Genomic DNA, 14,815 nt, shown 5'->3' on the forward strand with positions numbered 1-14,815 from the left:
TTTCTTCTTCATTATCAACCACACAGGCAATTTCTGTATGGTCTGCAAACTTCTTAATCATGTCATAGAGTCATTTACGGCATAGTAGGAGGCCTTTCAAGTCCAAATCATTGATATGTGCCACAAAAAGCAAGGGACCTAGTAGTAAGCCCTGCGGAATCACACTGGAAACAGCCTCCCTGTCACAAAAGCACCCATCAACCATTACCCTTTGCATTCTGCTTCCATCCACTGAAAAGGTAGTTTTGAACCATGACAGTGCATTTGTCAGCAGTGACCTGCCATGAGAGTCTGAGCCTCCTGAGGCACTGGTGCTTGCACATATCTGGATAAATGGTCCTCTGTTGGAGTCTCGCTTCCTTCCACCTGCATCTCAGTGGCTATCCTCTCTGCCCTGTGGAGGGGCACGAGACTGCGAAAAGGCAACTGGTGCTGCTGTTGGTGTTGCTGCAGCTGGAGCACGTTGCAGTGGAAAGGCCCCTGTCCCAGACCTTCAGCAGAGGGAAACTGTGTAGCTGCATATGTTGCTCCTTCACCAATCTGAAGGCTGGCAGCAGGGAAATGCAGCTGGGTGGGTGAAGTGCTGAACAGGTGAAGTGCCTTCCAGACAGTTGGTATGCATCTGTCATGCAGTGATAGCACTCTCTGGCATAAGGAGTGCTTTCGATGGCAGGGCCCCTAAGTCTGACCATGTCTATCACTCTTCAATGCAACTGATCAAAGCCTTCACAGCTTGTCAGTTTCACTGAGACAGTTCCTCCTGCTGTGCTCTCACCTTCTCCAGCCTGCCAGGTTGGAGACACAGCGTGGAACTGATGAGGAAAGATTGGATAGGCTCATATTGTTTTGTTTGGAACAGAGGAGGCTGAGGGGAGACCTAAATGAAGTGTATAAAATTGAGGAGTCTAGATAGAGTGAATAGAGTGAGAAAGAGGGAATCCACTGGGAAAATCCCTCTTGCTTGCCTCCTTAATGATTTCACTTTCCTTCCCGCCTCCCGCCTCAGCCTCGGCAATTCCTGACTTCTCCACTAATCCACCCCTGGGAAAAGCGGCTGGAGGTGGGAACATGCCAGCTAACCAACACAATGTATTTTTTTCTAATTTCCCCAGCTGCTGCCCCCCCCCCCCCCCCTGCCCTTTTCCTGGGAAAATTCCCACAATATTTAAATTTCCGTTCTTTAAGTAAAATTTAGATTGGTATTTTTCCAATTTTTGTTGTTCAAACGAGTGGTCTTGAGATTCTGAAGCCAAGGGGTAAAAAGCCAGAAACTATCGTACCTCCTTTACTGGATGTCCTTGAAGGAATGATTTGTAAGTTTCAGAATCTTAAGTGCAGGTTTCATTGCACATATTTATACCTTCCTTCAATATTGGGCTGATGTAATAGTGAACTTCCCTTTCATTGTGAGCAGCATCCTATAAAGGCTTCTGGTTCTTCAAATTTTGCAGCTCTTAGCCAACAAAAAATAAAGGTCTGGTTTCCGGTGTGCTTGTGCCGTACTCTCTGAGCATATTGAAATAAAGTGAAAGGGCTTGCCTTGAAAAAATAGAGCAATCACTCTGTTAGCTTTAGGGAAATGCTGCAGCCTGAGTGGGATAAATTTTCACCAATGGAATGAAAACCAGGTAGGTTCTACAATGGGTGGGCAATCCTCTTAGCCAGATTACTGTCCAGGAGTGAAAATGAAAATTTTCCTCAATCTGTGCAGTGTCCACAATTTCCCAACATGAATCAGCAGGATTTTCTCAGTGCAAATGTTAGTGTTTAGCCCTGTGATGGGAAACATTTTCTTCTATTTTCTTTTGATTGCAAAACACTCGAGAGGACGAACGTTCATTTTTTTGGTATCTTTTACATTTTAACTATTATCTACTAATGAATGAAATTACTTAAATCTTTTCTCAGAGAAACTCTGATAGAGATGGGTGACTTTAACTCTGCTCATTCGATGGAAACTGAGTGGGTGAGCAGTTAAAATTATCTAGGCCCACTGACTCGCCGCAAGTCCCAATTTTAACCTTTTCTGAGTAAGTAGGAAACACAAGACACTGGTGGGAACACTGGACACTGGTCTTTCTTTAAATATGCAGATTGGACTCCAATGAAACAAAAGACCACAGTGGTAGATAAAACCACCAACATGTAGATAACAGATTATTGATAGCAGAAAGCAGAAACTGTAATCTACCATGAATAATGCTTTGGAAAATCCATTAGTACTTTTAAAAGATTACAGCGGTCACCTATTGCCAATTTCTGCCAAATACCATCTTTCATGTCTATCCCACACCCACCCTCCACACCCGACTCCAAACTCCAGTCTCTTGCTCACTCCCTCCAGTGATGGCCACCACCAAACCCAGTTTCTTGCTCCTCCCCCTCCCAGTTGCCAGGGACTGTCCTTAAGGCTGTTCTCTCCTGCTGCTGGTTTTCCTGCCCGGCAGCCAGCCAGCCTATCAGATTGGCTGGCTGCCAGTTGGAAACAGAAGTGAAATATTATAATGAGGTCCTGCTAAATTTGGCAGGTCCATGTCCCCAGCATTGCCAGATTATCCTCTTGCTTCTGTGATCACTGCACTCTGCCTGCCTCCACGTAAATATTGTGGCCAGTATGTCTGAAAAGCTATGAACAGCATTTGTTTTATTATTATTGCAGGGTTGCCTGGCACAGTTGCACATGCTGGATTGCAGCCATTTTTGGTTTCATTCATAACTGGATTCTTTATGCAGGTGGGTAATTCAGAAAGTGACTGCAGTAAATAACTGATCTGACATTCAACATTTCGAGGAAGATGTATCCTAACATAAATATTACTCCTTGCATAAGAAAATGCTGTAGACTACTATTGCACTAAAATATTTCCATGTGAAGTGTATGTGAAAATGCTGCTGTGAAAAATGTTTATTTTCCATTTATGCTTTGAAGGTCAAGAATTATAACAGTTGAATTTGTTATTGTTTTAAGACAATAGAGAGCAATGTGACAGATGCATCTCACAACTAGAGCCATACTGAAAAAATTGGCTTGATTTTAAGTTTATATGAGGAATGTTTACAGTAATTGAACATAACACTCTAATCATGTAAAAAGTGGTATTTAAAGTTTTACTTTGTAAAACTGTCCAAGGAAACATTGCAAGATTCTGAGTATTAATTCTTCCATAAATTCTGACAACTGCAGAGGATTGATATTGGGAGTTAATTTGTTACCAAGGAGAGTGGAGAAAATTGATAAATACTGGTTGTGTCACTATATTTCATTTCACTTTATAAGGTAGTCTGAAGAATGACTAATAACTAGTGTCAATAAACTAATTATGTGATTACACAATATACACACACAGTTCCCCCATGGCATTGCTTACAGTGGGTGGAGGTTTTATTAGCACCGGTATAATCTAATTTTTGCACTTTCTTCCACTCTTATCTTCTCTAGATGACCCCTTCAATTCTGCTATTCAATTAAGAATACAACAACAACTTGTGTTTATATTTAACTTGGTAACATCTCAACGTACTTCGCAGGAGCAATTATCAAACAAAATTTGGCACAGAGCCAAATAATCTTCAGAAACACTAACAAAAAACCAATTGCTAAACAAACTAACAACTGCCACAACTAAAGTAGAGAATCACTTTCTTTTTTATCTTATCAGAAGCTGAGATTGTTTTTTCTGTCAAGTAACCTGACTGTCAATCAAATTTGGAATGCTTGTTTTTTGACTCATTTAGACTTGGCTGTCAGAACACTTCAATACAGTGGCTTGATTGTCATTGGGTTTGGTGCAAACTTGAGCAGAAATTCAATGGCTATCTGATTCTTAATTATATCATGTTGAAATTCCATTCATGGACGACCATCCATTATTAAAGTTCCTGGCCAGGCATTGATACATGCTTATCACTAAAATGTTATTTTCAGAATTTGTTAATGATGTCAGGTACCATTTATTTATTTATTTGCTTGACTTGGTTTGCTGTTCTTTCCACTGTTAATTTATTTTTAATCCTGTCTAATTAATATAGTTTTTTGGATGTGCAGATATGGTGTGAAAATTTCCCTGTATGTTAATTTCTTATTTATATGTGTTTCAGAGAAATAAATGATAATTAATGATAACAAAACAAAGCATCTATGCAATAACAATGTTGCCAATCAAAATTACTTGGGAGTTCAGTTCATTGCAGCATTTCTAAGTACTCGAAATTGAACTGATGGAAAATGTTTTAAAAGTTATTTGTCACATTTGTTGTAAGGCATTTTTTTATAATCAGTATAGTACATAACATTTTCTTTTTGGAATTAGGAGGGTTGTACTGCTTGTGTTAGTGTTTCTTTGATATAAACATATTTGTAATATTTTGATTGTAATGGTGAAAAATTCAATTGCGTAAGAGCTCAATTCTTTGGATTCAATAGACTCTTAGCTAGCTATATCTTGGCAGAAAATATTTGAGTGACCAAATCATAAATGGCTTAACCTTAGTCTTTTTTACATTTCAAGGTGCTGTTGATTTATCTTTTTGTTGATTTGCTGCAACGATGTCGTTTGGCTCAGGTTGATGCTGCAAAGGTAAGCTAGTATGCTTGGACTCAATCCAGTGCATAGAACGAGAAGGAACACAGGAAATAAAATATGTATGAGTATAGTGCAGTTCCGTTACTGTTTTGTCTTTGTAGCAAATTAAATAACTGCTAGAAATTGTCAAGTACAGGAAGTTTGCACATTTGCTATTTTGATTAGATTGCCCTTTTTATTTTATTTGTATTATTTCCTAAAGCATATTTGTGGATTAAAGACTGAATTTGGCTATTGCTGTTAGGATTCAACATAATACATCTTTAATCAAATTTTGTACAGTTAATATTGAAATTTTGTTTAACTTCAATGTGGAATCCTTTAATTTCTTGAAGGTGCTAAATCACAGTGTGTTTACCATCAGTGCATAGTATTACTAATTACCTCCAGCACGTGGTAGTTTCATAATACATTTGTTACTGACAATTTGGACTAACTTTGCAACTGCTAAGTTAATGTGGACCAATTTTTGTAACTTACTGGTGCCATAAGGAAATAACAATGCAAATATAATTGGATACTGACTACAGGCTTCAAGGAGAACAGCACTTAATTGCAAGTTAATGTATATGGTTGACTGAACCAGACAGATGTAGCAGAGAGCCCGACTGTTGCCATGGCAACCGTAGCTGAGCCATTATATACAGCAGAAAGGTGAAATCTTTATTGTAATATTCACAGTGTTGCCTTTGGTACAGAATCACTGAGAATCAATGTTGATGACATGGTGATTTTATCAGCAGTACTTTAAGTATCATACTCATTCGCTTCTCACTGAAATCTCTCCTGATACAGACTCAATTTCAAAGTGATACTGCTTGGAGTTTGCTTACCCTTGGCACTAAATTGTAAACCCTTGTTTCTCTCTTCTCTTTCCAGTTCTAGCACAGATAGAGGGAGCAGAGGAAAAAAACATTCCTGAACTCACACCTTCATTTAATCTTACTCTTGCAGCCACAAACTCAGAAACTGGCACTCCGTATAATATTGAGGGTCAGATAGAGGGCTCTGCAATGGGAGATTCACCGAACACGGGTTTGCAGTAGCAAGGTCAGGGGAATAAGATGGCCCAGAAACCAACTCACCGGAGAATCAGCCTGAACGATGTCCTTACGAAGTTATGAACATACGAATTAGGAGCAGAAGTAGGCCATTCGGCCCCTCGAGCCTGCTCCGCCATTCAAAAAGATCATGGCTGATCTGATTGTGTCTCAAATTCCACACTCCCATCTACCCCCCGATAACCTTAGATTCTTGTTAGACAAGGGAATCAATCTACTTCCGCCTTAAAAATATTCAATGACCCCGCCTCCACCACCTTCTGAAACAGAGTTCTAAAGTTGCACAACCCTCTAAGAGTAAAAATTTCTCCTCATCTCTGTCCTAAAAGGGCGACTCCTAATTTTAAAACATTGCCCCCTAGTTCTGGAGTTACTCACAAGAGCAAACATCCTTTCCACATCCACCTTGCCAAGACTGTTCAGGATCTTGTATACTTCAATCAAGTCTCCCCTCACTCTTCTAAACTCCAGTGAAAACAAGCCCAGTCTGTCCAACCCTTCCACATAAGACAGCCCGCTCATTCCAGGTATCAGTCTAGTAAACCTCCTCTGAACTGCCTCCAACACATTTACATCCTTCCTTAAATAAGGAGACCAAAATTGCACACTGTAGTCAAGATGTGGTCTCATCAATGCCCTGTTTAACTAAAGCATAACATCCTTACTTTTATTTTCAATTCGTCTCGTAATAAAGGATAGCATTCCATTAGCCTTTGTCATGCAGGCCTCCACCTACCAAGAATGAGGCACACATTATTTCGCCACATGAACATTAAATCTTAAAATTACTGCTGGGAAGAAAAGAGGGCCTATCACAAGGAATTGCCAGGCCCCTCACCAAAAAGACCTTTTTTGCATACAAACAGACACTTTTTGAACAAAGGATCCAGTCCCTGCTTCCCCAATACACAGAAGACCTGGTCAGACCAGTTTAGTCACATGACTAACTGGCGATTGGAGTTTTTTGGGTTTGAACTTGTCACAGAGTTTCCAAACTCAGAAAGCTCTTGACTCCTGGATTCAAAAGACCTCTCTCCTGTCTGCTCCCATCTTTTTCTTACGGAACTGAAGACACATGAACCCCAAGAGGGAAAAGTCTCCTATAGTGAACAAGGTTTAAGAAGAATACTGGGCCCCAATGAAAAGCAAGACTACCTACAAAAGGACTACAGTGTACTCAAAGCACAGTAACAAGAAACTCTTCTGATATTGCCTCAAACCTCTCTAATTTATTTTTCTTCTGCTGCTTTTTGTCTCTATTTGCATGTGCGTATCGCTGCTAGCTTGGGGCGCGACGTGTAGCCATAGGCATTAATTGAATTAGAGTTTAAGTTTTAATAAATTTCACTTTTCTTTAAACCTAAAGAAGCCTGTTTGTTCTCATTTCTTTGCCTTATAATTGGAAAGCGGTGAACAAGGATTCACCAAGGGGGAGCTCAAAACACAGTGTGCTTAAAAATTAAACCCTGTCACAATAAGACCAGATGAAGGCTAAAAGGGACCCGAGGCACCTTTCTCACCTGGTCGTAACACCTTCTTTATTACTTGCTGTACCTGCATACTAACTTTTTGTGATTCATGCACTGGAACACCTAAATCCCTCTGCACCTCGGAATTCTGCATTTTAGTCATACTCTGTCCTTCTGCAAAAGGGCGCAGATGCTGACATCAAGTGATCAACATATAGAGGAAGACCCATAGATATGCATGTTGTTACGGTCAGGTGAGGAGGGGTCAAAGGGCTTCCCTCTTTTTCCTCTCCTTGTTTGACCACAACAGATTTAATTCTTTTTTTAAAGTGGATGTACTTTAGTACAGTTTAGTAGGTGTTTGATTATTTCTAGTTGTGATCATAGCAGGTGACCATCTTAAGCTGCTAGCAAAATCATCGTTTATCTGTTCCTTTTAAAATTTCTTCAAAACATATAAATTCACATCTCCAGTCAGTGGATTAAAGAAAATTAGCATTCAAAAAAGCATGTTGGCAGGACAATGACAAGCTAAGTGCACTGGACTGCCTGCCAGCAAGCTTGCGCACCATGTTACATAGCATGGCCTGAGTCCAACTCCAGGATATGTGCGTTATTCCAGAGAGGCATAGAGACAGTGCGGTCAATCATGGGGCATTCGCTCAGCTCCATGAACACTGCAGCAGGACCCACAGTTTTGGAGCTGCTGGTGACAGTTCTGTCAGCTATCTTGACTTTTGTATCCAACATCTCCTCTTGCATATAAAGCAGGATCAGGACTTCCAAAATGTTATCTTACTCTGAGAGTCTGTTATTATACAGAGTAACATAAGTGCTAAACTGCAGACCCTTGGCAGTGGCATTAGCACGAAGGAAGAGGCAGATAGTCAGAGGGAAATGGAGGAGCATACATATATGGAAATCACAGATAGGTGTAGGAATTATAGGTTTGTTATAGCAGGTGATTTTAACTTCCCTAATATTGACTGGGACTGCCTTAGTGCTAAGGGATCAGATGGGGAAGAATTTGTTAAGTGTGTCCAGGATAGTTTTCTGAAGCAGTATGTGGATGGCCCTACTAGAGAAGGGGCTACACTCGACCTCCTCTTAGGAAATGAGGATGGGCAGGTGGTTGATGTGTCAGTGGGGGAGCACTTTGGGACCAGTGACCATAACTCTATTAGCTTCAAGATAGTTATGGAAAAGGATAGGACTGGTCCTCAGGTTGAAGCCCTAAATTAGGGGAAGGCTAATTTTGATGGCATCAGACAGGAACTCTCAAAAGTTGAATGGGAGAGGTTGTTTACAGGTAAAGGGACGTCTGGCAAGTGGGAGGCTTTTAAAAGTGAGAAAGGAAGAGTTCAAGGCCGGCATGTTCCTGTTAGATGGAAGGGCAAGGCTGGCAAGTTTAGGGAACCTTGGTTGACGAGGGATATTGAGCGTCTGGTCAGGACAAAGAAGGAGGCATATGTCAGGTATAGGCAGCTGGGATCGAGCGAGTCCCTCGAGGAATATAGGGGATGTAGGACTACACTTAAGAAGGAAATTAGGAGGGCGAAAAGGGGCCATGAGATTTCCCTGGCAGATAAGATAAAGGAAAATCCTAAAAGATTCTATAAGTATATTAAGAGTAAAAGGGTAGCAAGGGAGAGAGTAGGTCCCCTTGAGGATCAATGTGGCAATCTATATGTGGAGCCACGGGAAATGGGCGTGGTCTTAAATGAATATTTCTCGTCTGTATTTACCGTGGAGAAGGTCATGGAAGCTAGTGAGTTCAAGGGAGGGAACATCGATATCCTAGAGCATATCAACATTACAAAGGAGGAGGTGTTGGAGGTTTTGAAGCACATCAAGGTGGATAAATCCCCAGGGCCTGACCAGGTGTATCCTAGGATGCTATGGGAAGCAAGGGAGGAGATTGCTGGGGCCCTGGCAGAGATTTTTGTATCATCGTTAGCCACAGGTGAGGTACCGGAAGACTGGAGGACAGCTAATGTTGTGCCTTTATTTACGAAGGGCAGCAGGGATAAGCCAGGGAACTACAGGCCGGTGAGCCTTACATCAGTGGTAGGAAAGTTATTGGAAGGGATTCTGAGAGACAGGATTTGTATGCATTTGGAAAGACATGGTCTGATTCGGGATAGTCAGCATGGCTTTGTGCGTGGGAGATCATGTCTCACGAATTTGATTGAGTTTTTCGAGGAGGTGACCAAGAGGATTGATGAGGGCAGGGTGATGGACGTTGTCGACATGAACTTTAGCAAGGCCTTTGACAAGGTCCCGCATGGTAGGCTGGTCCAGAAGGTTCGAACACATGGGATCCAGGGTGAGCTAGCAAATTGGATACAAAATTGGCTTGGTGATAGGGTGGTAGTGGAGGGTTGTTTTTCAGATTGGAGGCCGGTGACCAGTGGTGTGCCGCAGGGGTCGGTGCTGGGCCCTCTGTTATTTGTCATATATATTAATGACTTGGATGTGAATGTAAGGGGCATGATTAGTAAGTTTGCAGATGACACCAAAATTGGTGGTATAGTGGACAGTGAAGAAGGTTGTCTAAGGTTACAACAGGATATAGATCAACTGGGTAAGTGGGCAAGGGATTGGCAAATGGAATTTAATGCAGACAAGTGTGAAGTGATGCATTTTGGGAAGTTAAACCAGGGCAGGACATATACAGTGAATGGAAGGGTCCTGGTGAGTGTTGTTGAGCAGAGAGACCTTGGGGTGCAAGTACATAGTTTCCTGAAAGTGGCAACACAGGTAGACAGGGTGGTGAAGAAGGCGTATGGCATGCTTGCCTTCATCGGCCGAGGCATTGAGCACCAGAGTTGGGATGTCATGTTACAGTTGTACATAACGTTGGTTCGGCCACATTTGGAGTACTGTGTGCAGTTCTGGTCGCTGCACTACAGGAAAGATGTGATTAAGCTCCAGAGGGTGCAGAAAAGATTCACAAGGACGTTGCCTGGTTTGGAGGCTTTGAGTAATAAAGAGAGATTGGATAGGCTGTGTCTGTTTTCCTTGGAGCGAAGGAGGCTGAGAGGGTATATAACATTTTGAGAGGCATAGATAGGGTAGATAGCCAGAGTCTTTTTCCCATGGTAGGGGTGACTAAAACTAGAGGGCATAGATTTAAGGTGAGAGGGAGAAGGTTTAAAGGGGATCAAAGGGGTACATTTTTTACACAAAGAATGGTGGGTATCTGGAATGAGCTGGCTGAGGAGGTGGTGGAGGCAGGAACAGTAGCAATATTTAAGAGGCATCTGGACAGGTACTTGAATGAGCAAGGCATGAGGGATATGGAATTAATGCAGGCAGGTGGGATTAGTATAGATAGGCATTATGGTCGGCATGGACGCGGTGGGCCAAAGGGCCTGTTTCTATTCTGTACGACTCTATGGCTCTATGAGATGCTGTTCTCCCTCAGGATGACAGCGCCTGGTCCCCTGTCAGACTCTAAACCAGTACCAGCCAGCCAATGAGAGGTCACCCAATACGATCATTTCAAGTGCCCTCAGTGGTGGTTTTACAGCCATCATCTCCCACACAGTTACCACAGGGAAGCACCTTGTCAGAGCACCAGAATGAGCAAACAAGTACAGAAGACAGGCACTTGGAGTTTGCACAAGGATTTTACTTTCAAATTGCATGGTAAGGATGGTGAAATTAACCATTATCCAGCAGTATGTTGCTATGCAGTAGTTTCTTTGCATTGGTGTTTGTGTACAGGATGAGGACATTCATCAGCTGGCTATAAGTGATGGTAGGAATAATGCTGGTGCATTGCAGGGGTGGGGGGTTAATTCATCTGAACCATTCATTTATGAGTTGCTGAACTGCAGCTCTCTCGAGGCTGTACTGAAGGACCCTTCCAGAGCTGTCCAGGCAGAAACCTGTTTTAGAATAGCAATGGTTTGCTCTGTAAGAGTTTTTATTGTAGTGCTCTTCAACATCTGTGCTTGGGTTCATAATCCTTGTCTGCAAGCAGCCGGCCTGATATCCGTTAGACAAGGTGGAAAAGAGGGGCGATTTAGGACTCTCTTGGCATTTCTTCGCAGACAAAGATATTGGGAAAGTTGCAGTTATCGGTTGCAGACCCGCTGGTAGCTAGTCAGGCCTATCCATGACTGGCAGATTCTCCCACAGTGGGTGCAAGTGAAGGTGGAGTCGCTGCTGGGGGCAATTGGATTTATTCTTCTCCTTTTCTCTTTCATGTTGGTTCTTCTCTCAGTCTTAAAGGCGTGTGTAGCTCTCCTGATGTAGCATCTCCAGGTATCACGATCTGTGGCCTGCGCTTCCCACTGGCGATTGTCGATGTGCCACACAAAGAAGGACTTGTTCAGGGACTCCTTGAAACGTTTGCATGGGGTCCCTCTGTTCCTTTTACCAGTGGTCAGCTCTCCATACAACACGATCTTGGGTCCATCTGGGCAATGTGACGCAGTTGGCTTTGCAGGAGGATGGCCTTGATGCCGGTGATGTTGGCTGTTTCCAGGACTTCAATGTTTGTGATGCGGTCCTGCCAGTGGATCTTGAGGATGCTGCTGAGGCAGCACTGATGGAAGCGCTCTAGAAGGTGTATATGACGGCGGTATAGGACCCATGCCATACAGAAGGGTGGTGAGGACTATGGCTTTGTACACTTTGGGTCTGGTGGGTGCTCTGAGGCTGTGGTTACTCCACACTCATTTGTAGAGTCTGCCAAATGTAGTGTTTGCTTTTGAAAGCCTATTATCCACTTCCATGTCTATGGTGGCATCAAACGAGATGATGCTCCCCAAATAAGTACATTGCTTGATGGCATTCAGCTTGGTTCCCACGATGACAATGCTTTTTGGTCTGTATTCTTCTTGGGGTACAGGCTGATGCAGGACTTAAGTTTTCTTTAAACTGATTTTTCGTCCGAAGAGTTGTGCCGCCTCCGAAAAATGTGTTGTTATATGTTGCATGTCTGACTGACTGTGGGCCAGGAGAGCGCAGTCATTGGCGAAAAGAAGTTCACGGATGAGTTTTCCTTATGTCTTTGTGTGATCCTGAAGATGCCTGAGGTTGAAAAGGCCTCCATCAGTTTGGAAGCATTCGCAAACTCCCTCCTTAAGATCTTCTGTTGCCTGCTGCAGCATCTTGCTGAAAAAGATGGTGAATAAGGTTGGGGCCAGCACACATCCCTGCTTCATGCCATTGGAGTTTCGGAAGGGACGCAGGAGGTTGCTGTTTTGCTTGATTTGTCCGTACTGATTTTCATGAAACTGCTTCACCATGGCCAGGAACCTGGGTGGGCATCCAAGTTTTTTGAGGATTTTCCAAAGTCCACCTCTGCTCACAGTGTCGAATGCCTTGGTGAGGTCTACGAAAGTGAAATACAGGCCTTTGTTTTACTCACAACACTTCTTGTAATCTGTTTGAGTGCAAATACATGTCTGCGGTGCCTCTGTTTGCTATGAAACCGCATTGGCTCTCTGGGAGATATCCATTAGTCAAGGTGGAAAAGAGGGGCAATTGAGGACAAGTGCAAGACAAAAGCATCATGGCTACTGCCGGGAAACTGCGCACAGACCTGTATAATCCACTGCCTATAGTCATAAACATTTAGACAGTGGAAGCCTTTGCTACTGACAAATACTCCACGGTCTTTGTACGGAGCACACAAGGTAATGCGTGTGCAATTGATGATTCTCTGAGACCATGAGAAGCCCGCAATTTGGGTAAAGCCTACAGCTCACTCCCCGTGCTTGGAAGCCTCCATTGGAAAGATGATGAAATGGTTTTGTTTGTCAAAGAGGGCATCTGTGCACTGCAAATTGATGTGTGCTGTTGGTGTAATTTATTGCTGTTGGAATGACCCTGAGTCATAGAAATTGAGGGCCACAGTAACCTTTACAGCCACAGGCAGTGCTGTTCATGTTGCGTTACAATTGCTGTTGCATAACTCAGTCACATCTTCCCTGGTGAAGCAGAGCCACTGGACATGTTGCTTCTCACTGAAGTTGAGGTAGGACATTCTGTTGTGTAAGACCTATGTGGTGTAAGTCTTCCTGTGCCCTGCCTTCCTTCGCTTTCTTGGGACAGCAGCTACAGACCTCTCCTGTCTTGCTTGCTGCTGCTGCACCTCCTTCTCCAGTCACAATGGTGATCCTGCAACATGCTCATTTTTCAAGAACGAAGAACTGAAGCCTGTGCTGAAGTTCTCACATGTTTTTTTAAGCAGTTATTTAAACTAAAGCAGCCAAAATAAGGCCTTTAAGGCATGCAGCAGCCTAAAATGATGAACCAGAGACTTACTCAGAGGAAAGGATGTGTAGTTGATATATTTTTGGAAGGAAGAGAGAAGATGTAAATAGGATCATTAAGGCACAGCCCAGATGTGGCAGTCTAGAAATTTCCCCGTAGAATTGAATAAATAATTGAATAAATGCATCTGTGCATGTCTCTCCTCCATGTCGTCTTCAAGTCACTCTTGCTCCTGCTGGGTGTTTTCTCCTCTGGGCTCTCCATGATGAGATCCCTTTTTAGCGCAAAGTTGTGCAGTAGGCAATACTTAACCATAATCCTGGAGACTCTAGCTACAGTAATAGCTATAGGGGATAGTCGATCTCTGCAAACCATGCAGAGAGTTGCCTTTCTGGCTTAAAGTATTTAGCACAGTGGACTGTCTTAAATGAATACATTGTGGCATCTCCTAGGAAAACAAATATTCACTTGCATGATGAGGTGCAGAAATGAGCTAGACATTCAGCCAGTGGAATCCCTTATTGTTGTAGTGGGAGTGGCAACTGTCAAATAGACCTGCATAATTAACTGTTGTAATCTATGGCTGCTTGGAGCATGGAAAATTCTACTGCTCTGAAAAACTGTGGTACTTGACCTCCCATTAATTGTCCAAGAGAAAATAGCAAAAATTGAGTTTATAACTTGCTTAATACATCTGAGTACAACTGATTATTGCTAGTAATGTTCCAAGTAGCAGCTTGGAATGATGCCTGAGCTTAAAAGTTAAGGATGATTTTGACCTTTACAGGCAATGTGATGCCTATAATGGAAGTGAACAGTAATTTGATTTAGCCTATGGTATAACATATTCGTGGCTTCCTTTGTGCTCCTGGGACAACTGTAGGTAAGAGAGCCCTGTTCTTTATATTCTGGTGTGGAGGTTTTAACATAGAGACATAGAAAATAGGAGCAGGAGTAGGCCATTTGGCCCTTTGGGCTTGCTCTGCCATTCAAAAAAGATCATGGCTAATCGTCCAATTCAGTACCCTGTTCCCGCTTTCTCCCTATATCCCTTGATCCCTTTGGCATTAAGAAATATATCTATCTCCTTCTTGAATATATTTAATGACTTGACCTCCACTGTCTTCTACGGTAGAGAATTCCACAGGTTCACCACCCTCTGCGTGAAGAAATTTCTCCTCATCTCGGTTCTAAATGGCATACCCCATATCCTGAGACTGTGACTCCTGCCTGGTTCTGAATTCCACAGCCATTGGGAACATCCTCCCTGCATCTAGCCTGTCTTGTCCTTAGAATTTTATAGGTTTCTATGAGATCCCCTCTCATTCTTCTAAACTGTAGTGAATGTAGGCCTAATCGACCCAATCTTTCCTCATAGGTCAATCCTGCCATCCCAGGAATCGGCCTAGTAAATCTTCTTTGCACTCCCTCCATGGCAAGAACATCCTTCCTCAGATAAGGAGACCAAAAT

General features: G+C 42.8%; 1 protein-coding gene across 2 annotated transcripts in view; it reads left to right on the plus strand.

Annotated features, from left to right (window-relative positions):
• Positions 1-14,815, plus strand: part of si:ch211-51h4.2 (uncharacterized) — a 374,380-nt gene that overhangs the window by 42,878 nt on the left and 316,687 nt on the right. For both annotated transcript variants that reach the window (XM_068042238.1, XM_068042237.1), the window contains exons 3-4: positions 2,660-2,733; positions 4,509-4,577. In XM_068042238.1, the coding sequence (XP_067898339.1) occupies positions 2,660-2,733; positions 4,509-4,577 (143 nt within the window). The remainder of the gene's footprint in view (positions 1-2,659; positions 2,734-4,508; positions 4,578-14,815) is intronic.

Source organism: Heterodontus francisci, chromosome 11 (assembly GCF_036365525.1).
Source record: "Heterodontus francisci isolate sHetFra1 chromosome 11, sHetFra1.hap1, whole genome shotgun sequence".
Lineage (NCBI taxonomy): Eukaryota > Metazoa > Chordata > Chondrichthyes > Heterodontiformes > Heterodontidae > Heterodontus > Heterodontus francisci.